Genomic DNA, 25413 nt, shown 5'->3' with positions numbered 1-25413 from the left:
TTTGATTTTATATATATATATATATATATATATATATATATATATATATATATATATATATATATATATATATATATATGTCTGCAGCTATTTTATTGTCCTTTGAAAATGACTTAAAATGGTAAAATTGGTTTACTGGACAGATTTCATGATTTAAGTTATACATAAAACCTTTCATATGTGATTATAGACAGCTTTGACTATGAATCAGTGGCAAACATGGACCCTAAAATATTAAAAGGTTAAAAAAAAGGTTTTACTGGTTTCTTGAAGCAGCACTGAGGAAAGAGTATTGGACTCATTAAGAATGAAACATACAGCTGTTTATACTGCTATTTATCATTTATTCAAAAAATATTTGTGCACTACCATTTATTGCATATTTCGTCTATACAGATTCTAAATTTGTATGAAATATGTGGATAGAAACAAACCCCAGGAATTACGCCAGAGCAATTATTGCATTAAGTACAATTCAGACCTGATTGTCCAATATGTCAGGTGCTGATGTTCAAGCTTGCAGATTTATTTTTTAATACTTTTCAGCCAGTGCTTATTTATGAAAATCCATCTTTTTTTGCTTGGATGTGAAATCTATACAGAAAAACAACATTTTTAATGTTCAGAGGATTGTTTCACCGCTTTCAGTGCCTGTCAGTATTTGCCTTGCTTCTAAATACATGTCAGCTTGAGTTTGCAATGCCATAAACCTGAATGAGGTTACTGTGCTCAGTGCTGGGTGCATGATGGCCCATGCAAGCCTCCAGATGTGGTAAACATGATGCCGGACTAAATTGATGTATGGCCGTAGTGCCTTGTGTGGCATGCAAGAGGCTGACAGTTGCTACAGGAGACGATATGATTGATCACTTCAGCCGCACCTACATATGGCAGCGTGTGAGAAGAGAAGTTACTATTTCGCTTGCAGCAGAGCAGTGACAGGTCTCGTCTACTGAATGATGAATGACACGTGCAGCTATGTTTTTCGTTTATAGAAATTTGTAATGCTGCATCTTCTATTCATAATGTGTTACCCACAACAGATGGTCTATAGTCAGTCAATCATTTTGTTATTCAATCACTTTATTTGTTTTAGATGTTTCAAAATTCTAAAACCTTCTGTTTGCTTCCAATTTAAAATGGATAACAAATCCCAGATTTATACAAATACAACACATACTAAACACAGTAACACATACTAGACTAAACACACATACTAGACTAAACACAGTAACACATACTAGACTAAACACAATAACACATACTAGACTAAACACAATAACACATACTAGACTAAACACAACACATACTAGACTAAACACACTAACACTAGACTTAATACAATAACTTAAACTAAACATACTAACATAACATTAAACACAATAGCACATACTAGTCTAAACACAATAAAGCACACTTAACACATTCTAAACACTGTAACACATACTAAACATAATAACACTAGACTGTTCCTGAAGCCCTATTGGTTGGGAATCCCAGATGGGCTTCTTTATGGGAAAAGGTCCCTCAAGGTGTTCATAAGCTTTATTTTTTTTTTCATTTTCTCATTTTGCTGATTGTAGAGTCAAGGCAAAAAGGACAAGAGGCACTTTGAGTCCTTTAAAGCTTAAGCATGTTCTCATGTGGCTAAATGCAAATGTGGTGATTTTCAAGTAGCGGCAGAACGGGGTGTGATTCTCAGGGAGGCTGTGAATTGCCTGCATGAAGAGCTGAACCAATCAAGCAAGGTTAGGAGTAACAGCTGCTCCTGCATTCCATTTCAATTTCTGGTGTTAGAAGGGGAAAAAGTTGCATGCTTCCCAGTTTGTGTGGCTTAGCATTAAAAATCAACTCAAACATTTAGCAACTAACTGAAAAATGTTCTGTCACAAACCTAATAGCAGTATGCTTTCTAAACAAAAGCATTGCTAATGCATTTGTGTCAAAGTCTACAACTTATGATTTATTTTCCCTCCACTTACTTGCATTGTTTTGTGTTTCAGGGATGGTGAACTACAGCGAAGTTTCTGGATATCCTCTAGTGCAGCACTGGAAGCTTCGTTCCATTTTGTATCATGTCAGGCTTAATCAGTGGACCCTCTCTCAAGGTAAACCTAACTCCGACACCTCTCATTCTTCTCCGGTCATTCTTCAGTTCGCTTTTCTTTATATGGAACACCATGAAAGTGAAGATCTCAAGACCACATGATAGAAAAGTGGCTTATAATCAGAGCAGGTAGAAGCTCTAGAAAAACAGAAAAGTATTTGTCCTGTTGTTGGACTCCTGATGATTCCCCAACCATCTGTGGTCAGAAACCATGAGTGCACACTTGTGTAGAAATGTAGAAGTGATGGTATATACTCTCTTCCTGTCAGTCAGAATGACATTAAGCCTATGTATGCTGAAGAGGGCAGACAGCTCCGGCTGGGTTCATGCGTCTCAGAGGAGTATCATATGACAGACACTAACCAGGGAGGATGAAGGAGAGCTAGCTGGTGGGTGGAAATTGTCAGGTGACTAAACTGTGGAGAAAATGTGGTCGTTTTAACCAAATGGTGGCTTTCACAACAATTAAAATAGCACTTTTTGTTCTAAATTAACAAATTATCTTGGGCTCTCTCGATGTTTTTGGACTAAGGGAATTGATAAATTCAGCTGCATGTAGGTTAAATGCCATGGCAGAATCCTCTGTGTGACTTTGACTATTCCTCAGTGGATTTCTCCTCCTGATTTTTTTTTTTTTTTTTTGTAAGTCTGATGAGCCATTATGCGTTTGATGTGATTTCCTCGAGCTCACCCAATAAGCCAGATGAGTGTTAATGAACGGTTAGTGAAGTTAAGCCTGTGCACATTTGAATTTCTACAAGAACTTCAATTTATTCTTGAATTATCAGTAAATTTCTTTTGCTTCATTTGTTAATCATTTGTTTGACGTACAAATTCTTATCTCCAAAATCCTTTTCTGCCATTCTTTTATTAAATGACACTAAAGTTTTATTTCCTCTCCCTCATTATGTGCAATGGTTCCCCTCCATGCTTCCTGCTTCCCATTAACAGTGAAAGAATTCATTTTTCATGAGTAAGTTCTGGCTGGTTCACGCAATGCTCTTAGACTGGGCTGTGCTTTCCGTGACACAAAAATATTGTGTTGTATTTGTTGTGGCTTTTCATTTATTTATATTACTTTAATTAAATATTTTCTTACATTTTTATTTATTTAATTTGCTCAGCACCACAAGAAGATGAATTCTAGCTTCAACAAATGCATTTTTGTCATAATTCTCTATGGATTCAGAAATGCTAGAAATGCTGTAGGGATCAGAAGTGAAACTTGCTCAGTCTGACTGATTCTACTTTGGTTTTGTGTAGTACTACTTTGTTAAGAGTAGATTTTTTTTCCCCAATTGTTGACATTCTTTCAAAGGTCAAAAGCACAGCCCACACACATGCACATGGATGTCTGCAGGGTTTTGTGTTTGTTTGTGTAGCCAGCCCTCTTTTCCCTAGATAATGTTATTTTGCACATAACACTGAGTAATAAAGATTTGACATGTTGTTTTAAAATATTCAGTAACTTTTTTTTTAAAAACCGTTTGACCCAAAGACAAAGAAATGTATGCTAGGCAATTTACGATTCAAAATTTTTGTTTTGCCTTAATTTTGCTTTGACTTTTGACTGATATTTCAAAATTGCTATAATTGAAGTTCATTTCTCCGTTTCTTCAGCCTTCAGTTCAGCCATCCATTCCTTGGATGGTGCGACATTGCGGAGCGACTTCGTGTCCATTCTGAAGGAGTTTGGGAATCATTTTGTCCAGGAGGCGGTGTATGGCTTTGAGGAGTCCTGCACCATCTGGTACCCCAATAAGCAGGTGCAGCGCCAGCTGTGGCTCGAGTATCAGGACATCAGCAAAGGTAAGCTGGAAATACGTGTTACAGTCAGTGGTTTCATTTGTTTTGCTGCCTTGCTTTAGAATAATGCCATTTGTAGACTTACTATACATTACTGATAGATTAGAACAATAAACATACATGTTTGTGTAGTAAATACTATACTGAAAGCAGAAATAATGCAGAAGCCAAAGAGGACTGCACTAATGAACAACAGTATTTGTACATTTGTTGCCATTTCAGTGCAATACAGATGGCAAAGCTTTAATTCACTAAGAATATCAGATCTCATTTATTAAACTGGATAAAAGCAAATTTATATTTTATTGCTTTATATACAGATTGATAATTTTATACAATTTTAGCTTTGGATTTTTATATACACCATTTAAATCACATTTCTTTTAACTGCACACACAAAGTTAATTAGAATTTTGTAAAACTAGATATTTATTATTAATGACTTGAAAGAAAAAATAGTTCTTTAATGGAGAGAAACACAAACACACAATTTACTGCACTCCTTAGAAGGTACTCAAATTTGTCATTTAGTTTTCATTTTATAAGATTCAGTGAGCATTATCTTTTAGGAACCTTTGTGTATGAGATTAATTCAGCTGTGCTGAGATTACGTTGTTTGGTCACGATTACAGGTGATTGGTATTTATATATAAAACATTGATAAATGAGGCCCACTGTGTGTATTGAGTGTGTTCAGATATCTCTTTAAATTTTATTTGAGTCATTCTCAAATAATACCAAACATCACAGATTTATGTACCCTAGGCCTCCTGGTGGTCCTTCGGCAGGATCCCGCGCTCTCATTGCCGCGGCTTGGGTTAGATTTCTGGGCAGGGCGCCAATCCAGCCACTGAAGAGTTAACTCTCAGTGCCGGTCCCAAGCCCAGATAAAAATGGGAGGGTTGCGACAGAAAGGGCATCCGTGTAAAACCTGTGCCAAATCACGCAGATCAAATGATCCGCTACAAACAGCGGACCCCGCCATTGCGTGAGACAAACGTACCCTACCAGGTTTCTTACATAATAGTACAAAGCTGATAGTTCAAGACAGTGTACCCTGTCTTTTATTTGATCTGCATTAATGGTTAGAAAACATGGTAATTAAAACAATAGGACATGCACTGAGTGTATTGTAAACCAGTAAAGGACAAATCTGAGTGGTGCCTGACATTAAATCAATTTTATGTACTTTGAGAAATGACTCAAGAGGCACATCTTGACAAGAGAAGTGAAAAGTGGTCTGCTTAATCCCAGAATTGTTTTGGTGCGAGTGCAGTCCCGCTTGTTCTGAGTGGGAGTGAAGGAGAACTAAACCCCAGCGCTGCTCTTGGGAGGTTAGCTACAGCTGTTCAATCGATAAAAGAGGGCAGGGCATGATTTGGCTTCCCATCTGAATCTGAACTCCTGCCAGCTTACCCCAGTCCTTAAGAGACACTTTCCCACTTTCAGCGCAATCCTGTGCACACATGCTTACAAGGTGAGTGCAGAAATAATGAAGGACAGAGAAATAAGATAGCTCTTTCATATTTCAGATGAACCACTGATTTGAAGAGCTTACCCAGATAACAAGTTTCACTAAAATCCTAGATCTGTTTGTCCTTTTTCTTTCTGTTTATGGTATTGTGTGCGGTATTTAACCTCTAGTTTATTTGCAAGGAACTCAAATTAGTAGCGTGACAGTCAGCGATAAGAGCATCTAACTCTTTTTCTTCTCGAGGCTCCCTCACATTTCACAGATGAGAGAGCTTTAAGTAAGCTGAACTCCCTGGCCATTCAAAATGTTGAGTTTTGTTGAACTGCTGGCACACCGAGCCATCAATCTTTTCACTTGTGGTTGTTTTCACGTCTCAGACAAAAGCGGATAAGTAATGACCCTCCTCCCTCCTCCGCTTCGACCCAGTAGCTCACACACCACTGTTTCCTTTGCACCAATCGACCACTTTTCCTTCTTCCCAAGGACATTGTGCTTTTGCAATTCACAGAAAGCTTTTCGCTTGTGACAGATGGCATTAAATGATTGAGTTTTCCTACCTACCTGCTCGCTCCATTATTCTTCATTTTGCCAGCCTTTGACATGTTCGTGGACACTATTAGGTGTTGAAAGTCAGGCAAGTTTAAGAAATCAGCAAAGGGATTTTTTTCCCCTCAGCTTGTTAATGGCTAATGTTTGTCATTTTAGATTCCTCAGTGACATTTCATGAGGTTTTTTTTTAAATAGGACCATCTACTGTACCGTAGTGTCAAGGGAGTCAGAACACCTGGAACAGAGAGAGAGAGAGAGAGAAAGAGAGATGTGAGTCCTTCAGTAAAAGGTCCCAGTCTTTGGGTGTGGGTAATGAGCTCACTGGAGACTTAGCTGGAGATTTGTGCTCTTGCCCTCGGCCCAGATAACATGAACCCTTAGGGAACTGCTGCTCTACTCTCAGCCATGATTTCTACGTGGAGGGAGACACCGTCCACCTGCCTTATACTGATTCATGCAGGTGAAAAGGAAAAACCTTGGTGTAATCTTGATGAATTTGCAGAAAATTATGCAGACTACTTAGTAAGGAAAAAGGTAAAATATTTTGTTTCATATTATCTCATTAGGTTCTGTTTGGTTTGCTTCATACCTGCGAGAGTCATTAACTGTCTGTATAACAGTTTGCTCTCTCACTGAATAACAGTAGAAACAATCAGTTCTTTTAATTGTTCTCTTGTGTGTGTGTGTGTGTGTGTATGTGTGTGTGTGTGTGTGAAATCGTTTTTGTTTGAAAACTATTGATTGGACATGAGTGCAGTGTTCTCAGTAAATGAGGTAAGTGGCAAAAATATTGAGCAAAGCATAACTGTAAAATCAATAATGATCAAGCAAAAGCTGATAAAAGAATAAGAAGCCTTTATTCATCACATAAACATTACAGTCGAGTGAAATTCTTTTCTTTGCATATCTCAGCTGGTTATGAAGCTGGGGTCAGAGCGCGGGGTCAGCCATACAGTGCCCTTGGAGCAGAGAGGGTTAAGGGCCTTGCTCAAGGGCCTAACAGTGGCAGCTTGGTAGTACTAGGGCTTGACCTTCTGATCAGCAAGCCAGACTCTTTAAAGAAAAAAAGCTGTCATGGATGCTTATGTTTTTTGTGTTTGTGTGAGTGGATTTGTGAAAACCCAAGTGAAAAGCTTTGGCACTCTACAGAAGCTCCAGAGCTGAATGCTCTTTTAGCCTGTTAATATGACATTGATATACTTAGCAGAAACAGCAAAAACAGACAAATTCCCAGTGACATTTGATCATAAGTCAGGTCTTAAACCATGCAGTGAGAGTATTATTTTAGCTAGTGTGGTATAGAATATTGGTGGCACCACAAAGACTTATCTAATAACTAATAACACAAAATAACTGTATATAAACCTTTAGTTACATTTTAGTTACAAATCAAAACAAGTAAAAATATCTAACACATTTATACCTAATCTGCACTGTGTATAAACCTTTAAGTGATTTTGCAGTGAATACTGCCTGGTCAGGATCAAAGTTTAATGATAATACAGTATACATGAAGAAATCAGAATAAAATGAAAACAAAATGGCATAATAGGTGTGAATGCTCTTTTTACTTTTTGCAGGTTGTTCACTTTCAACAGAATTATTGCATGGTTTTATATATCATGAGTATTGGACCAGTAATCTTTTACCATTTACTACACTTTGATAGAACTTCTGTTTATCTGGAAAAACTGACTGCAGGCCTTTTCCCCCTAAAAGAGACATAAAGTTTAAACAATACCAATACCATACCATGTACGATGCCATACCGTGTACAATACTATACCGTGTACAATACTATACCGTGTACAATATCACATCATGTGCAATACCATACCATGTGCAGTATCACATCATGTGCAGGATCACATTATGTGCAATATCTTCCTTAGCAGTTTTTTTGTCTTATCTTATCTTATTACTCCAAAAATATGGCACTCTGGTCACTAAGTTTTAAAAAAAATGGTTGCTAAACTTTGCTAAACAGTAGATTTATAATTGTTTATAACAATTTATAATTTCTAACGATTTAGTTATCATTTATAATTCATAAGAACTTTATTGTGTTGCAGGAGAAGCCTGGAATACACCCTAAACAGGACACTAGTCTATTGCACACACCTTTAATCACCTCATTCACACCTAGGGGTAATTTAGGGTCACCAGCAAAAGCACTGCAGATTACTGATACAAGCTACTAGCAATCAGTAATAGCCTGCTCCAAGAATGTCTCATCTTTTCTCAGTCTTGCTGTAATTGACTAACAAGAGAGAGAGAGAAAGAGAGAGAGAGAGAGAGAGAGAGAGAGAGTGAGATGATCAGAAGATGGATACTCTCAGTGCCTTGCCTGCCATAAAGAAGCTCCCTTGAGTTCACTTGTTGGAGGTGATAAATGTGCACTATGTGTTCAGGTGCAAGACAATTAAAAGCAGCACGAACAGATATTTTCAGCAAGATGTTACCTTTGCTCGCACTCAGCAGCATGTATGGATCTGTAGTGTCGCACCCTTTCATCACACTTACTCTATATAAAGAGACTCCTAATTGTCACAGCAGCCTGGGGAAAGGTATGAAGAATAATTGATAGTCCGTGGAGTTGATGCCTTTTCAGAAGAAATGCTTGTATTGTAGTATTGGAATCGCCTCTGGATGAGAGAGAAGTGCCTAGTTTAAGTGTCCAGTGTAAACAGTCCAGTCTATATGAGATAACTGAGTTACTTCGAGTTATTTGCTATAACCACAGCTGCACTCGAAATAAACACTCATCTTAGCAATTAAAATTTAAGCCCGCATTAAAGTTACAGCTCTCTTGTATAACCCCAGTGTTTAAAGTGCAGAGGAAGACTCAGGAGACAAAATTTTAGCTGAGCTTCAGGCTTTCGTTTCTTTTCACTGCGCTTTTCAGCGCACCTTCAACAACTCCATCAAAAAAAAAATAAAAAAAACAATCCTACTGAAAAGGGGCCGCTACTAGCTTCTGGCTTTCACAGCGGAGTGTGAGAGTGTCTGTGTGTGTGTGTGTGTGTGTGGCAGGTTCTGCCAGCTGTGCCACTCTCACATTATGGCAACAACTGAAAGCACAAAGAAACGCACATAAATAGATTGGTGATAAGAGACACAGGTGAGAATTATCACACGTTACCTGCAGGTTCAGCTCGCCTCCTCTCCATCTACTCACGCTCGACCACGCCCTCGCCGCTCCATCCCTGAAATCCGATTGCTTCTCTAATGCTACTTCAAGACAAACACAGAGATAAAGGGGAAAACATACAGTACATATTTCTCCTATAATACTCACACCCACACAGCTCAGTGTTACAAGATGAAACGTTTGAATGAGATGTTCAGCACACATGCTGCTCAGGGTCCCAAGGTTTGGAAATAAGTTTCATTCCATGCTCCTGTGTCTCTGCTGATCTGCATAGAGAGCGGATGGAGGAGTTTGATAGAGTGGTGTTAGTTAAAAGTTGTTCTTCTTTGTCCTGCAGTAATTTGAAGTAATGTCTATTATCTTGTGGCTTGAGCGGTCTGCTGCTTCACACTCGCCCAACTCTAAATTAAACTCCGATGACCGAAGGGGATACATTCACTATGCCTGCATGCCTCATCAGTGTTAAAACAGATGAGGCACGTAAGTACACAGTATCTCAGTAAAAGAGGAAGTATGATCACGTAGACACATAGACACCCACCTTTCTCTCTCTCTCTCTCTCTCTCTCTCTCTCTCTCTCTCTCTCTCTCAACCATAGCTGATTAAACTGGTAGACTGTATTTTATCACCAAGTGTTTATTATTATTATTATTATTATTGTTATTATTATTATTATTAGTCTAAATGATTTAAATTGTTGTGTTATTTTCTTAAATATAACTGGTCAAGGATGTAACATTAGTGGTAGTAATTTATCATACCTGTATGACCAGCTTGGCCTGTGTTTTGGCAGCTGCTAGCAAGTCAGACTCATCTGGGCTTTTCAGCAGGGATATCACTAGTGAGAAAATGCAAGGTGATGGAAATGAAAGGTTGATAGAAACAAATTGTTGGAATAAATGCTATTCTACAAGATTTTCTTTTGAAAGTGGTCTACTTTTAGACAAGCTGTGTGTGTTCCCCCTATGAAAAATTTTATTCTAGTGCTTTTATTCAACAGAGATAAGATGTTGCCATACCACTAGAAACCTACTAAATTAAAATGTGTTTAAGATCTGAGCTGAAGCAGAGCTCTCCCACATGAATTAATGAGGACACACAACCCAAATAGCATTTCTACAAAACAAATCTACAAAATAAATAGAGATTTTTCATTTTCACAAATGGCAGCTCCAGTATTCACACACACACACACACACACACACACACCCACACACAAACACATAGCACAGCTGTGACAATAAAATTCTAGTGACATTATGGTATCATGAAACGCTGTGGCATTTTGAACATTTTCTTCCCTTACTGGCCATTTTATTAGACATAAACGATACTTTTTGGTCCAACAAATATGTACAAAACTGTTTGTGTGTTGTTTTGAATTTATTATTTTTTTTATTATTTCTTTCCCCTTCATGCACACTTTGTATTAATTGTCCTTTTAGCCCATAATCAGTGGGAGTTTATTAACACAGAAGCACTGCTGGCTGGATTTCAGGTTGAAGGTTGCAGCAGTAACACTGAGGGTTTTCAAAATGACCTGTAATGCTGCAGTGATTAATACATTTCTGTCTGTGTTACTCACTAACCACTGTGCTGAAAATCATCCAGCACACAAATAATATCTGTTTTGCTTAGATTAGGGCAAATAATATAATAAATAATGCCTAAAAAGCATTGTTAATAGTGTTTAAAGTTTAAGGTATAATTCTTACTGATGTACTAAAAGAGTCGGGATCTTATTAAGCTTTATTCCGGCTTTAGACTTTGAAGGATATGTGGAAAGGTATTTCATGCTGTACTCGTGCTTCTGATTTGCAAGTGCAATGTTCAAGCAAGCACTCGAGCACTTGTCGGAAATGTCGCAGATGTTGCTCAAGATTTATCCGTGGGTGTTCTTGGCATTCAGGCTACCTGACAGATGTACATACATTTTGTTATTCATGCCGCATCATTTGGTTGCGATATGATCTATTGCAAGTCATATATGCAAAGACAACATGTATGGATTTTACACTTTGTTAGCGTGTCTGATGCAAAGGTATGGACAATATACTGTTCAAATGTCTTGAGCGTGAGTGAGATTGACAGTGAGAGGCATTTTTGGCATTAAGTCAAATCCGTTTAAGGTGAGTGTCAGACTCTATCTAGCGTGCATCTTGTCAACACTGCTGTTTGTGACTTTCATGGACTCTCTTTCACAACAGATCCAATGCTGAAGAGGCAACCAGGTGTGATAACTTTAGTGATAATGTTTAGCAACATTAATATATTAGACTACAGTTTGATGCTTGTTTTAATCAGATTACTCACAACTATTCTTATTACCTCGATTCTATGCTACATCTTATTGCAGGAGAACTTTGATTGACACTTTGAAGAAGTTAAAGACAATTTTGAAGATTGAAGACAATTTTTATGCCTCAGACATCTTAGTTTTTCTCCCGAATAATTTTGTCTTTAGAAATAAAACTAGATCACTGATCATGCAAAATTGTCAGAGCAGAGGATAGTGCTGTAGTATTTCACTGAATCCTGCGTCAGAAACATATGATCTCCACAATAAAAAAAAAGCCATTGTGTAAATGATTTTAACTCCAAGAAAAAATGCTGAAATTTTAAAAATTCCAGACTACTTAAGCTCATGCATACTGTTTATATTAACTATGCATAGGAACCTTTTTTTTTAAAAGATGCATTAAAATAAAATCCATCTGCAAGAAAGTACCGTGCTGTCAGAAGTTTAGTCAACTGAAAAACAGAGTATCCAAATATGACGCATGTTATTATGCACTACGAGGCATCCATATGAATAAATTGTCTTCTGCTGGTCTTCAGAAAGCAGTCTTTCAAATCCAGACATAAACAGAAATGTAATTAAGACACCCAGAGGAGCATCAGCATATTAATAAAGGTTAAAGAGAAGCTGTAGTGCACCACCTGAAGGGTGAGGATCACAGCCCTGTCACGAATCTCTGGCCTTTCACTAATTTAATCATAATGACCAGAACAGTTTCTTGTCCTGAAATTAATACCAGAATTTATAACTTTGTGTCTGACTTAGTCACATAATGGAGGTCCTAATTAAGACAGAGCAATAAAGATACTGACAGGGTGCAGTGGTCACAGGGGTTCTGTAAAGGGGTGGGGTGTTTTTTTTTTTTTTTTTTTTTTTTAAATCAATTACAGACTTGGGCTTCTTTTCTTCACCTTTTGGGGTTTTAGATGCAGCTAAATTGCCCCCTGCAGGTAACTAAATGCAGTGCAGGGAGCTTTAATTGACTCTTTAGGCTCTCATTAGAAATTCTTTCTAGATAACATTTTGTTTCTAGTGATTAGACATAAATGTTTTTTTATAAATATATTCAAGTTATTTTTTATTCAAGTTTAATTTGTAGGAATATGTTAAGAGTAACAGATACTGGCTTCTCATTCTTGGCTGAAGCATGTACAGTCCCCTCTGAAACTTGCATGGGCAATTCTTTTGGATTTGCTATGCAGAAGACATTTGAAACGATAGATGTTTCATTTACTGATTTTTTGGTGACAGACCGCCCAGTTTTAGGTGAGCAGATGTGTCTTGAAAAGATAAGACGAACAAGTGAATAAAACTCTTTTGTGTTGCTTTTCCAGGCTTGTACTGCAGCTTCTTTCAGTTGTTGTTTGTTTTATGGCTTTAAGACTTTTCTTCAGGAAGTGAAATTTTGCTCAGTTGGGTGATTGACTTGGCCAGACTAAAACCTTCCACTTTTTTCATTTTTTCTGTAAATTGGCAGACAGAAAGTTTCTGTAGACTTCTGAGTTGATAAGTAAAGCTTATTGCGCCTTTCCTGAAGCAGGCATGCAAGCCCAAGCCATGACATTACCTCCACTGTGCTCTACCAATGAACTCATATGTTATGAATCATGAGCAGATCCATTTTTCCTCCACATTTTCCATCTCCTTTGGTAGAGGTTAATCTTGGTTGTGGCTCATCTCTGTATTTCTTTGTGATTTCTGATCTGGCTTTCTGATTCATATTGTTGATTAGTAGTTTGTCGTGTGAGTTCAGCATGTAGTTAGGCCTCTATATTGTTCTATGACCTCTCTATTTCTGCTCTCATAATCTTTTTCAAACAGTGGATTGTGATACCTTCACCCCTGCCCTATGGAGGTTGTTGTTGATGTCTCTAACTGACATTTTTTCAAGTGTTGTTGTTTTCTTGACTGTTTGATATACCAAGTTGTAATGCTTGTGAAATGGCTATGATTGATTTTTCCCTCTTGTGTCCGCTTCAAAATGGCTTGTCTTTCTCCTAGAGTTTTGTCCCATCTCTCTGGTCTTTATGTTGGTTTATCCTTTTTAACAACAAACAGGTCAAACCCAGTGCTCAGAGCAAGAGCAGATATTCAGAGCTATACAATGTTTTAACCTAACAGTCACCTAACTGTTAACACCACACATGAGGCAGAAGAAACAGTCACATGTCCCAGTCTTTTTGATCACTTAAAAATGGTTGTGCAACACATCTAGATATACATATCAGGAAAAGAAAGCTGAAATTCAGATCTGTCATCTCATATTTATCATTTCAAACTCAAATGTCTTCAGTGTATAGCTACATGGTCTTGTTGTTCCAATACTTTTAGAGGGGAGTGCTTACTCCTAGTGTATATATGTAGGCTCTGCCTGCTAGTTTCATTTGTCTTAGTAAAATGCCTCAGCCCACACTGCCAGTCTGTACTGTGACAGACAAACTGGTGACAGCATGACTCACGTCTAACTGAAGAGAATTAAGAATTTTTCTAAAGAATTATGATATTCTGTATATTGCTCTTTATATGATTCATACTTTGTATGCTTTGGCAACCCTGGAAAGACAATGTAGGATCCAGTATGATCCAGAGATGCCTTTATTCACCTGTATTCATTACATGCAAGTTAGCACTTGTGTTAATATTCCTGTGCTTCAGGTTTCATACAGTTCATGAATTATTTCTTTTTCTACTTCAACGCATCACTGATTTTAAAAGATGATACAATTACAAATTTGCCCATTTATTAGTCTGGCACATTAGTCCAATTTAATTAGCATAAATAAAATAAAGTGTGCAATTCCAGAAATAGACCAGTGATTAATTGGTGTGGCTTCCAGGCACCTGTGGTGTGAAAAATTCACGCAACATTTTTAGAACATGCATTGGTGCATTTATAAGTGTTCGCTAACTTTTTTTTTGTATTCCACAGTCATAAAAACCTTGTGCATGGTAACTTGATCATAAATGAACTATTAATTATTCTGTGAGCATTAATTGAAGAAAGACTTCCTTTACTATGGACCTGTGTTCTCATGTAATATTTATAAGTAACATAATAGAATGCTGATGCCAGCTAATAAAGCTTAATAGAAGAATGAAGTATACAGAGTTTATGTAAGAGTAATTACTTAATTAGCATACATTATAAATGCACAGCATTTGTTTTGGAAGTCTTTTGCAAGACAATTAATTATAGCGTGCCAAAAGTAAACCTGTAGCCAAGAAATAGTACAAAAGAATAATTAGATTTTAATAGGTTATTTTTGGTCTAGTTCATGGCTGAGATATAAGAGGTTCTGCTCTTACAGTGGTCTATTTCACAGGCTGAGCTTTCATTCTGACATCATTACCTAATTTATGAAGGGGTTAAAAACATTTGACTGACAAACCACTTAATTCTGTAACCCTCTGTGATATAGATATAGATATTACACTCATTATAAAATATGCGTGTGGAGGATGAGGGTTGGTAATGGACAGCTGCATTGAATCTTTTAATATATCTTCATAGCGTTAAAAATCCCATATAGTTCCTTGGATGTTAGCTTAGTATCCCTTTTCTTCTGAGGTGTAATAAAGTATTCTGTGTCTTTATGCCAGGTAATATTCAATCATCATATTGATGTTTTCAGAGGGACTCGAGGTGCTCTCAGGAAAACAAATTAAAACTTGAACAGAGCTTTCAGCATTGATTTTGTTTCAATCTTTGTCCTATCTCACATATTCTTTCTTGTTTATTCTTTTGAGGGCTTGCTCATGCATCACTGGCTGCAGCATGAATGTTTCATTCTCTGGTTCTTCCTCACTTTCTATATGGTGAATACGAAAGCTAAGCTAGGGTTATGTGCTCCTGGCCATACTGGTGTTTAGGGGTGGATAGCTGTGGAAAAAAATCATGGTACAGTAACTCGGAAACCCAGCAGCAAACTGCTACTTCTATTGCTGGTTAACTCCCGGGTTGCAAAAATATATTTTACACTTTAGTAGTTTATCAAAACAATGTTTTTTTTTGTTTTTTTTGTTTGTTTTTTTTACCATAAGCAAGCCCATAAAACAGCCTCAAGGTTCGACATGAATTTCTTACATAACTACTTGGCCAGGTAAGACAAGAAGCAAACATGTTTCTGTTTTGTGATGATTTAAACTCGCTATACTCATGGCTCTTGGGAAAAGAGCAGAAGACACTGATGTACGGAGTCTCGAGCAGCAAGAGGATTTGGCTATGAATCTGTTAACGCCTCTACAATGTGTCAAAAAGGTGAAAACTAGGCTGCTCATTCTCCAGTGTAAACTGTTGTTTGTGAATTTAGGGAGCTGCCATTTGTTTTTTCACCCGAGATACATTTCCCTTGTTGAAGTAACATTTCATTACCTTGTCCTCAGGTGGATTGGAGATGGTATAAGGATTAATATTGCTCATAATAAAATTGGCATGTTGTTTATCATGCGTGGACGTATGGTTCAGACTGCATTACACCTAGCTTAGTAAAGCTACAGAAGAAATGAACTAAGTGCTTAAGGTTCTTAGGAGTAAAAAATCCCAGCACTCCTCTTCTTCTAAACCCACGTGGATAATGAGGTATAAAACTGAAATTGATGAGCTGATAGTATAGTATATTATATTGTACATACACTCACCAGCTACTTTAACAGAAACACCTGCATTATCTCATCATTTATGCAGCTATCCAACAAGCCAATCATGCAGCAGCAGCACAGTGCAGAAACCCACACAGGTCAAGAGCTTTAATTAATGCTCACATCATACATCATCATAAAGAAAAGGTTGGATCTCTGTGACTTTATTCCTTGTTGTTACCAGATGAGATTAAAAACTGCTGATCTTTACACACAACACTCTTTAGAGTTTACACAGTAAGGTGCAAAAAACAAAACACAGTGACAGTTCTGTGGGTGGAAACACCTTGTTGATAAGTGAGATGATAGGAAAATGCCCAGATGCTGCCAGAAAGGATAGAAAAACTCAGCTAATTGCTCTGTACAGACATTGTGAGCAGCAAAGCATCTCAGCATGCAACCATGAGGTGGATGAGCTACAACAGCAGAAGACCACATCAGATTGCACTCCTTTCAGCCATAAACAAGAATCTCCGGCTGCCATGGGCACAGACTCTATTGAAAAAAAAGTGTGATGTGATACCTGAAGCTTGTGACCTGTATCTGTGTGATTTTACGCTTTGTGGTGCTGACACATGACTGGCTGATATATATCTGCATGAATAGACAGGTTAAAGTGGATGGATATTTAGACACTCAGGAGTAGGTGAGTGTTCGACCTTCTTGTCCTATTTAATTGTATGATGCAGTACATTTGAGTAACTGAGCTCTCATGGACACCTATTGCTAGACATTTTGATTGATGTGACATTTTCATTTTTATGAAATTTTGGATTTCAGCAGTGCTATTATATCCCTACTGACTCAATTTATCCAGGTACATTAAAATTAATAACAAAACCTCTGTCAAAATCAGTGAAGACCTTTTTGACCTTTACTGCTGCAGAGCAGAACACATGCAGTTCACAGTGGCGCTCAAGATGTCCTGCATCGTATTTTGTGCATTTGAGCTTTTACCGTGTCTGTAGTTTATTTAATAGCACAGTGGCAATGGAATGACAAGGACACATTTATTTTGTTTCCTCATTATGAACCAGTGCTGGCATAGTTGTGATCATATAAATTTACAGCATTAAAAATTATTGAAATGATTGAAATGAGATTTGCCAGGGAATTGTTGTAGTTAATCTGCACAGTGTTCATTTTAAAATGAGTTTTTTGTTAATGGTTTATTTACAGTAAGTATATTTTGAATCAAGTGAACTTCTGCTAAAAAAAACATAATTTCAATTCAATTTATTTGTATAGCGCTTTTAACAATGGATTTTGTCTCAGGTCAGCTTTAAAGACATATAAAAACATGGAATAAAATTATAAAGTTTTAAATAAATAATCCCTAACATTTTCCCCTAACGAGCAAGCCTGAGGCAACTGTGGCGAGGAAAAACTCCCTGAGATGATATGAGTAAGAAACCTTGAGAGGACCTCATTTGGGTGACACTGGACAGGACATGGCTTTTTTGTCATGGTGGAGGCAGATTTAAAGAGTAAAAAAATTGTTCTAGGGTTGTTGTACTTCACCTACTCTATCAAGTAATTGATCTAGAGCTCCAATTTTCACTAATATTGACTAATTCAGCTTTAATAAATAAGACTGACTAGACATAAAAATGTAATCTTAGCCATACTGTTCAGTCAATTTCTCATCCACAGTGAAATATGAATTAGACTGAAAATTGCATGCTAGTTGTGTACTGGATGTCAGACTCATGATCTTTACATAATTTGGAGTATTTTTGTTTGTTTGGCCATATCAACATGCTTTCTTGTACATTCATCAGTTATGGACTATATAATGCAATGCAGCATGGACATAAAATACCTAATAATGAAAACACTATTACAATAAGTCGTGCAAACTTCAAATTGTGTTTGCATGACAGTCATGCATCAGCAGTTTTCATTAAGCTGATTTCCCTTGTTTCTTACGTCGACATGATAATGGTGTTGGCTGATTTATCCAGTTTTGAAGGTGGATTCAAATAGATGTGGTTTTGCTGGTAATAAATGCTGTTATATTGTGGATCAACAGACAAAGTGGATAATGAAGGAAGCAAAATTTTAGAGTCACCAATGTTTACCAGCAGTTAGGATTGGGCCTGAATTTTCTTGACTTTTTGACCTGACTGTCTCATGAAATGACTCATGCTTTAGCTAAAAGGACACAATGAAGGGTGTATTAACATATTCATTTATTCATTTATTTATTCATTTATTCGTTCATCTTCAGTGGCTGCTTTACCCTGGTCAGGGTTGTAGTGGATGCGGAGCCTATCCCAAAAATGTAGGAACAACTTTACCCACACCCTCTCTATGCATGCTTTCGGGAGATGGGCAAAAACCAGAGAACCATAAGGACATCCATGCAGACACGGGGAGAACATGTAAACCTCCACACAGACAGTAACTTCAGCACCCTGGAGCTGTGAGGGAGCACCATTTCCATAGACCATAGCAGGGGAGGAGGACATGCAGTCTGGGCAAATTGAGGCATAATCCAAGGTCCGAATAAGCAAACTGGGTCAGTGCTTGAAAAACAACCTGAGAGATAACTGGTATGTGAACGGGAAAAGAAGAGCATGAATAACAAGGTCACAGCTCTGAAATTTAACTTTCACACTCCAACAAAGAACAAGCAAAGGAGAATATACATTGACTGGGGAATGAAAACAACATGGGTGAGAACAAAGATCAGAGGTCATAACCAGGGTCAAGGCCAAGACAAAGATGTGCAACGATGTGCATACAGACACTGCTTAAATCTCTAAAACGTGTGTTGACCTTGTAAGGGGTTTGAGTAGCAAGCCTATTTGCTGCTAGAATTAAACACAATAAAATTCATTTTATTTCTGGTTCAATTTTAATTGTAGACTATTGAAACTTTTTATCTTTATGCAATTCTTTTTCAACTTAACCAAACAGATGCCATGTGTGAAGATTACTATTTCATTTTTACTCCTCTTCATTTGTTATGTCAAGTAGAGGTTCACGACCAACATTATGCTTTAAATTCCTCCTAATATGACACAGACATTTAGACTACAGCCTTTGTGAAAGCCTGGGCATCAGAGAAATGTCCTGTGGTGAATATTAATGAAGGCTAAATTGGCCCACCTACAGATGACAATTATGAAAATAGATGAACTGCGGTGTGGTTCATGTGGGGATCAGTTTTCAGTGGATACTGTTGGATTACAAATTATATATAATAGTATATTTAAATAGTATATAAACTGAAAAAGTTATGTACATTGGGTTTTACATTTTGAGGTAAAGATGATGACATTCTAAGAAGATCAAGTCCGGCAGCCCAGGTGTCTGAGACATTAACCTGTTGTCTGTATGTACTTCCTGACCACCGGGCAGGGTCCCAGGTTAAATGTGAATACTAATCTCAAGGCCAGGCTGTGCCTTTGTCTCTATGATAATGTGAAGGTCTTGGTGATACTGTCAGGCTGATTGGATTAGCACCTATGCATTTGAATGACACTGTTATGCTGATGAGATCAGGGCTGGGGAAATTCCGTTACCAGGCTGATTCCTGTACTGCAGTTGCATGCTTTGTTTAGATTGTCTCCACCTCTATGTATCCCTCCCCTGGAAAAGTATAAATTGCTGAAACTATAGTCAGACATGGATGACTACAGCGATGCACAGTGAGTTCTCAATAAAGAGAGAACTTCTGCTTGAAAGATATCCCAACGTCTCCTGGTCTCTGCTTCAACAAGGAAAAAGTTTTTGTGTCACAAAAATTCATTGTGACATTAAAATATATATTCATAGAAGTAATTCTTTATAAAGTAAAGTTCAAAGAAAATAAATGGCTTTGGAGTTCTTTAGCAATTAGATTGCTTTGAATATATAACTCTATAAATGGGGAACTATATCAATATGTAGAATTGCATTGTGTTATAAGTAGAATAAGTGTGTAAACATATTATCTGATGCTCATCTAAAATAAATCTGTTGAGAGATTTGGCTGTCAGCCAGGCAAACAAGAGGATGTAACATGCATATGTAAATATTGGAGATAATACACTCAAGTTGGTACACAATGCCGGTGATTTATTCTGTCAGACTGACCAGAGAGCCGGGTCAGAGACAGAGACCTCAAGAGTTAAGACCAGCAGCCATTTTGAATATTGTTCACCATACAAACATTTTATTACACAGCAAAAGATGTGTCTGTGTGTGTGTGACATTAAGACATTAACCAAGCTCTTGCACTGTGGACCCTGGAGCTGTGAGGTGTCAACTCTCTGTTGTGTTCTCTGTTTCACTTATTTTATCTTTATGAAAGGCATGTGAAATTGGATATCGGTGTATTCATGTGTTATAGCAGCAAAAACTCTACAGTGTGTAGTGCAGTGTGACAGAAAGTAGTATTAGAGCTGGTTTGTCCATGCTGTTTAAACAGTTCTTGATTTTGGTGGCTGATGAAACAGAGGTGCTAGCGATCAGTGGACACTGATTACCGAGTGCACACTGCTGGGGCTTGATCCATGACAGATGCCAAACTGCAGTTACGTTTTGTACATTTGTGTTTCAGAATAATGGATCTGGGTCACTGGGGGATACAGCACCTGCTTGCATGAGTCACAGAAGCAATGAAAGCATTTCACTCATTGCTCTTTTTCTTACTTCAAAGGGTAACAGTGACCTTGTGGTCAGAAGGATTTGTATAATCTATGTGTGAGCTTGTGAACCTTACTCAGAGCAGATCAAATAAACGTCATTTCTAGTTAAAACTGTCTTTCATCTATCAAGTCTGCACATTCTTGACAATACAGGAATGAAATTACAAAACTGGAGAACTTTAATATTTTTAGTTATTTAAATAGTTATTTAAGTAGTCAGTACTTCTCTCCAAGAAGGAGAAATCACTCTGTTGCAAATTAAGTACAACCAGGCCAATAATGATAATAAAATATTAAAATAAAAAGTTGGAGAGTACTTGGTGCTTGTGCTTGTGACGTTTATAAATCCTCCACTAAATCCCATAACAACAAGGCATTTCGAAGAGCTGAGGAAAGTAGCTCTTCCTGAGAGCAACTTGAAATAAATAGCTCCTGAAGCTTCCTTCCCAAGCCTCATTAGAAGAATTGCAGTGTTGTGGTCAGATAAGACCCAAATGGCCAGAGGGTAACTGTGCTTGCCTGTAGGTGGATATTTCAACAAGATAACGAGCCTAAACCTGTGATCTGAATTAAACAGGATAATTTGTCATAAAATATTAGTTGTGAGTTTGTGGGTGTGAGCTGATCATTTTTTTTATTTGTTTTTAAAAAGCTGTTATTTATGGAGGCCTGGCTCTTCCCAGTTTTCACCACTATTACTGAGTCTGCAACCTCCATAAACTTCTTATTAGGTTATTCCTAGTTCATCAACAACTATCCTCCCTGGGCCCACATGGACACCTCCTTCTCATACTGTAAATTTGTTTCCATCTTACTTTCTGCTTACAAAGCTCCTTACATCCCTGTCATCATCAACACTATTAATACTTGGCTTCAATTTATAAAGCAGTATGGCCTACACAGAGCTTCACCCTGTGCCTATGCCAAATAACTACTCGTTTTTCCTCACATGCTCAGATCCTGCATTTTGTATTTGGTTGAGCAGTGGAATTTGGTTACTGCAGTTAATGATTTTTGCAATTAATGACAGTTTTTTTTTCAGACTTAGAAGCTAGATATACTCTACCCAACAGCCACCTGATTCGCTGCTTTCAGATCAGACAAATTGTACCGTTACTTCCCAAACCACTGCCCTGAATCCTTAACTGACCAGTTTCTTACTTTGAATCATATGAAAACTCAGTGTACACCAGTGTATTTGTGACAATATTCATTCCATACTCACAAAACCATAAAGATTTTATATAATATCTCTGTGTGTTCTGTCACATTACAATTTCCCTTCACTGGACAAAAAAAAAAGCTTCAAGAACACAGTGCAAGGTTGGAGTAGACGATCTCGAGTGTCCTGCACAGAGCCCTGACTTCACACATTTGGAATGACCTGGAACACCAGCTAAGTACCAGGCCTACCATCATCAATGCCCGACTGCACTAATGCTCTTGTGGCTGAGTGATCACACATCCAGATAGCCACGCTCCAAAATCTAGTGGAAAGCCTTCCCAGAAGAGTGGAGATCATTTTAATTACAGTGCGGGACTATAAAAGCTGTCTACAAACCTTTGGCCATGTGGTGTATTCATTTTTTGCCTTTTTTTTTCAAAGAATCCTAATAATTGTGGACTTTACTGTACTTGGGATCCACTCAAGATTGGGATGCCAAATACATGCAATAAAGTAGAGACAGCAAATCCAAACAGGCAGATGGCACAGTAAAATGCATATTTATCAGCAGTTGTAAATCATAGCATGCTGGGAACAGAGGTGAGGCTGCCAGAGCACAAAACCTGAGGACTCTTTCATTTACCTGTATGGTGAATTTCAGAATTAAGGAACTTCAAAGAGGAAAAAAAGAAGCACTATACCCAAAATAGTATATAAACCCAACTGAAATCCACGGCAAAGATCGAATGCAGAGATGAACTCAACATTATCTCAATCCCACTCACACCCATATTTCTTCATAGAGGAGGCTTATATGCTGGTACACTGTCTGTCATGAGGAACATTTTTATTCATGTGCTTTCACTTGACTAATGGCATAAGACCAATAAGTGGAGGAATATTTGGCTTTTCATTGTTGTATCACACAAATGATCTATTAGAGTGGAAATGTGTGAGGTCAGATTACTAACGTTAAGGCATATTCTCAAATTAGCAAGGAAGACACTCCGTGCCTGCTTCCCCCTAGCCATGAAATAATCAAGCTAACTCCAACTAACAACACAAGGTGTCATTGCTCCCTTTCCGGCTCCCACCTGGGACCTTCATCAGTCTTTGCCATAATTACTTCAGATAAGCTGTCAGTCTCTACTAATTGCAGCTTCCCCTCCCATTTTGATTACACACAGGACACCAAATCAAACATCAAATCAAACCATAACCCATAACCTTCATCTATAAATAAATATGGGTGTAACACCTGCTCATGTGAGTGAGGTAATGTTGAGTTTATCTCTGGATTTGCTCTTCGCAGTGGATTTCAGTTGGGCTTTTGCACTTTTGGAAACGGGAAATGGTAATCGGGTAGAAGAAGTAGGAATTGTGTCAGATAATGAAACATCCTGCTGCTTACTGTGAATAGGTCTCTGATGGACACATAACCCTGCACATACACCTATACTGTACATACACACATAAGACCGAGTTACCAAAAGCAAGGACCATTGAATGACTAGCTGAAGTCATCTGAGAGTTCGACATGATAATAGCCATATCTCCAAGGGCTATAATTAGATTATTGAATATGATTTGAATTGACAAATGTTTGTGACTCCCATTAAAATATAAAGGTGTGCAAATTACTCAGTCTGTGTATTAAAATGAGAGCAGTTGTTACATAGTGGTTCTGTGTTGTTCAGAGGAAGATTCTTCAAATCCCAAGCCAATGAGAATGCTTAACCCTCACCTCTGTGATTTATCTTGCTCTGTCTGCTGATTATATGGATGCAAGGATGGATGCTCATATATGATGTTTCAGAGCATTTATGACCACAACCCACAGTCAATGTAAATAATTAAAATGTAATGTATTGTATTATTACTGTAGATTACATTATACATTACATTCTGTTGCCAACCTTAAAGACCTCAAAAGCAAACAAAAATATTTCTGATCTTTGCCTCTGTTTTCAGTGGAGAATGCTAGAATGCTCATACTGAACATCCTTTCAACGCAGTTACTACTGTTATGTATGTATACAGATGAGGAAGAGTAATGACATTCAATTTTCGTAATATCTTACATATCCAGTGTTGTCTCTAAAGGTTTCTTCCTCATTTCATCTCAGGGACTTTTTATTGCCACTGTCCCATCTGACTTTGCTCTTTAGGATCTACATCTATATCTGGATTTCTCTAAAGATGCTATTTGAGAATGTTACTGTTAAAAGCGCCATACACATATAAAATAAAACTGACTTAAATATGAATGCCAGAATGGCATTGGACTTTAACTTCTGTGGATAGGATCAAGACAAAGAAAGCTAGAAGCAGAGAGAAGGAGTGGGAGGAACAATTGAGAGGGAGCGATAGAAAAGTGTGGGAGGAAAAGTGTGCTACAGGAAGGTACAAAAGGGTGCAGGGTAACCAAGAGAGAGAGCAAGCGGGGTCTAATGAAGATGACATCCTGAGCGCATGGATGGCACTGCTGCTGTTCTAGCCATCAGAGAATAATATCCTGCTGAGTACACACATAATTTATTACTGCAATCTAATCACCCTCTTCAAATGAGTTCCAAATGGGTTCCAATGGAACTCATTAGCAGCCACTTTGATGAAGATCGGCTCAGACAATAAAGATAGTGATGGCCGAGAGCAGAGGCGAAATCAAGAAATGGACAAAAACAACTCAGCGTAGGGACTCGAGTCAGAATAGTTCAGCCAGTTACACTCTGTTTGGCACAAACCATTTGTCAGCCACTCAGTTAATAAATTTTGCAACAAAATGGGCAATGTTGCTTAGCTCAGAAGAGCTTTTTTTCTGATAAAGTCAGACAGCAGGGCACAAGCATTAACCCACTGGCTGCCTGGTTTTGGGGGGTTTTGAATATGTTTGACAGAACATTGTTTCACAGCAGCAAAGTCGATTCAGTGTGTATCCAACAAGCTGTAAAATACAGAAAGAATCAGAGACATTTTCGGTTTTGTGCTTTGCTGAGTAATGACAGTATGAGCTCACAACGTCTGGAAAATTTGGTCCAACTTGGCAATACCATTGCATTGTGGAGAACTGTTTCTTGTATTTCTAATAACAGAACATAAGTTTACCACAGCAATTTACCAATGCTATATTTTTTTTTCATTAAATATTGAAATTATATTTAGCATTCATCAGTTAATAGGTTTGTTGTAAACAAAATAAGACAAAACATACAGATTGCCATGTTACTGAGGAAACACCAGTTCCTATGTTTGGAAGTTACAGATTAACCTTTGACTAGTGCTGGAGACTCCTTAAACGTTTGTATTGAAAGGTTTGTACTCATTAAAGAAGTGTGTTGTTATAAACCTCTTATTTGCCTTGTAGCCAGCATTACTGTCAGAGCTGGACTGTTATAGAACATTAAGTCAGTGCTGTGGTATAAATTGTGTTAATGAAGTCCACATGAACTGACTTGAAATTCTGATTAATTGATGCTGCATGATTGGAATGAACCTGCTCCCACACCGACAGATTGGACTCCCCTATGGATGATGAGCTATAACCTGGACTATCCAAATAAAATGAAAGTTTATATCTGTAGAGTCTG

The 25413-nt window shown here is 37.7% G+C and overlaps 1 protein-coding gene across 5 annotated transcripts in view; it reads left to right on the top strand.

Moving 5' to 3' along the window:
• Positions 1-25413, top strand: part of astn1 (astrotactin 1) — a 223908-nt gene that overhangs the window by 155988 nt on the left and 42507 nt on the right. For all 5 annotated transcript variants that reach the window (XM_058395830.1, XM_058395827.1, XM_058395829.1 and 2 more), the window contains 2 exons: positions 2004-2108; positions 3728-3916. In XM_058395830.1, the coding sequence (XP_058251813.1) occupies positions 2004-2108; positions 3728-3916 (294 nt within the window). The remainder of the gene's footprint in view (positions 1-2003; positions 2109-3727; positions 3917-25413) is intronic.

The sequence above is a fragment of the Hemibagrus wyckioides genome, linkage group LG07 (assembly GCF_019097595.1).
Source record: "Hemibagrus wyckioides isolate EC202008001 linkage group LG07, SWU_Hwy_1.0, whole genome shotgun sequence".
Lineage (NCBI taxonomy): Eukaryota > Metazoa > Chordata > Actinopteri > Siluriformes > Bagridae > Hemibagrus > Hemibagrus wyckioides.
Note: the sequence above shows the minus strand (reverse complement) of the source record. Positions and strands in the feature narration are given on the sequence as shown.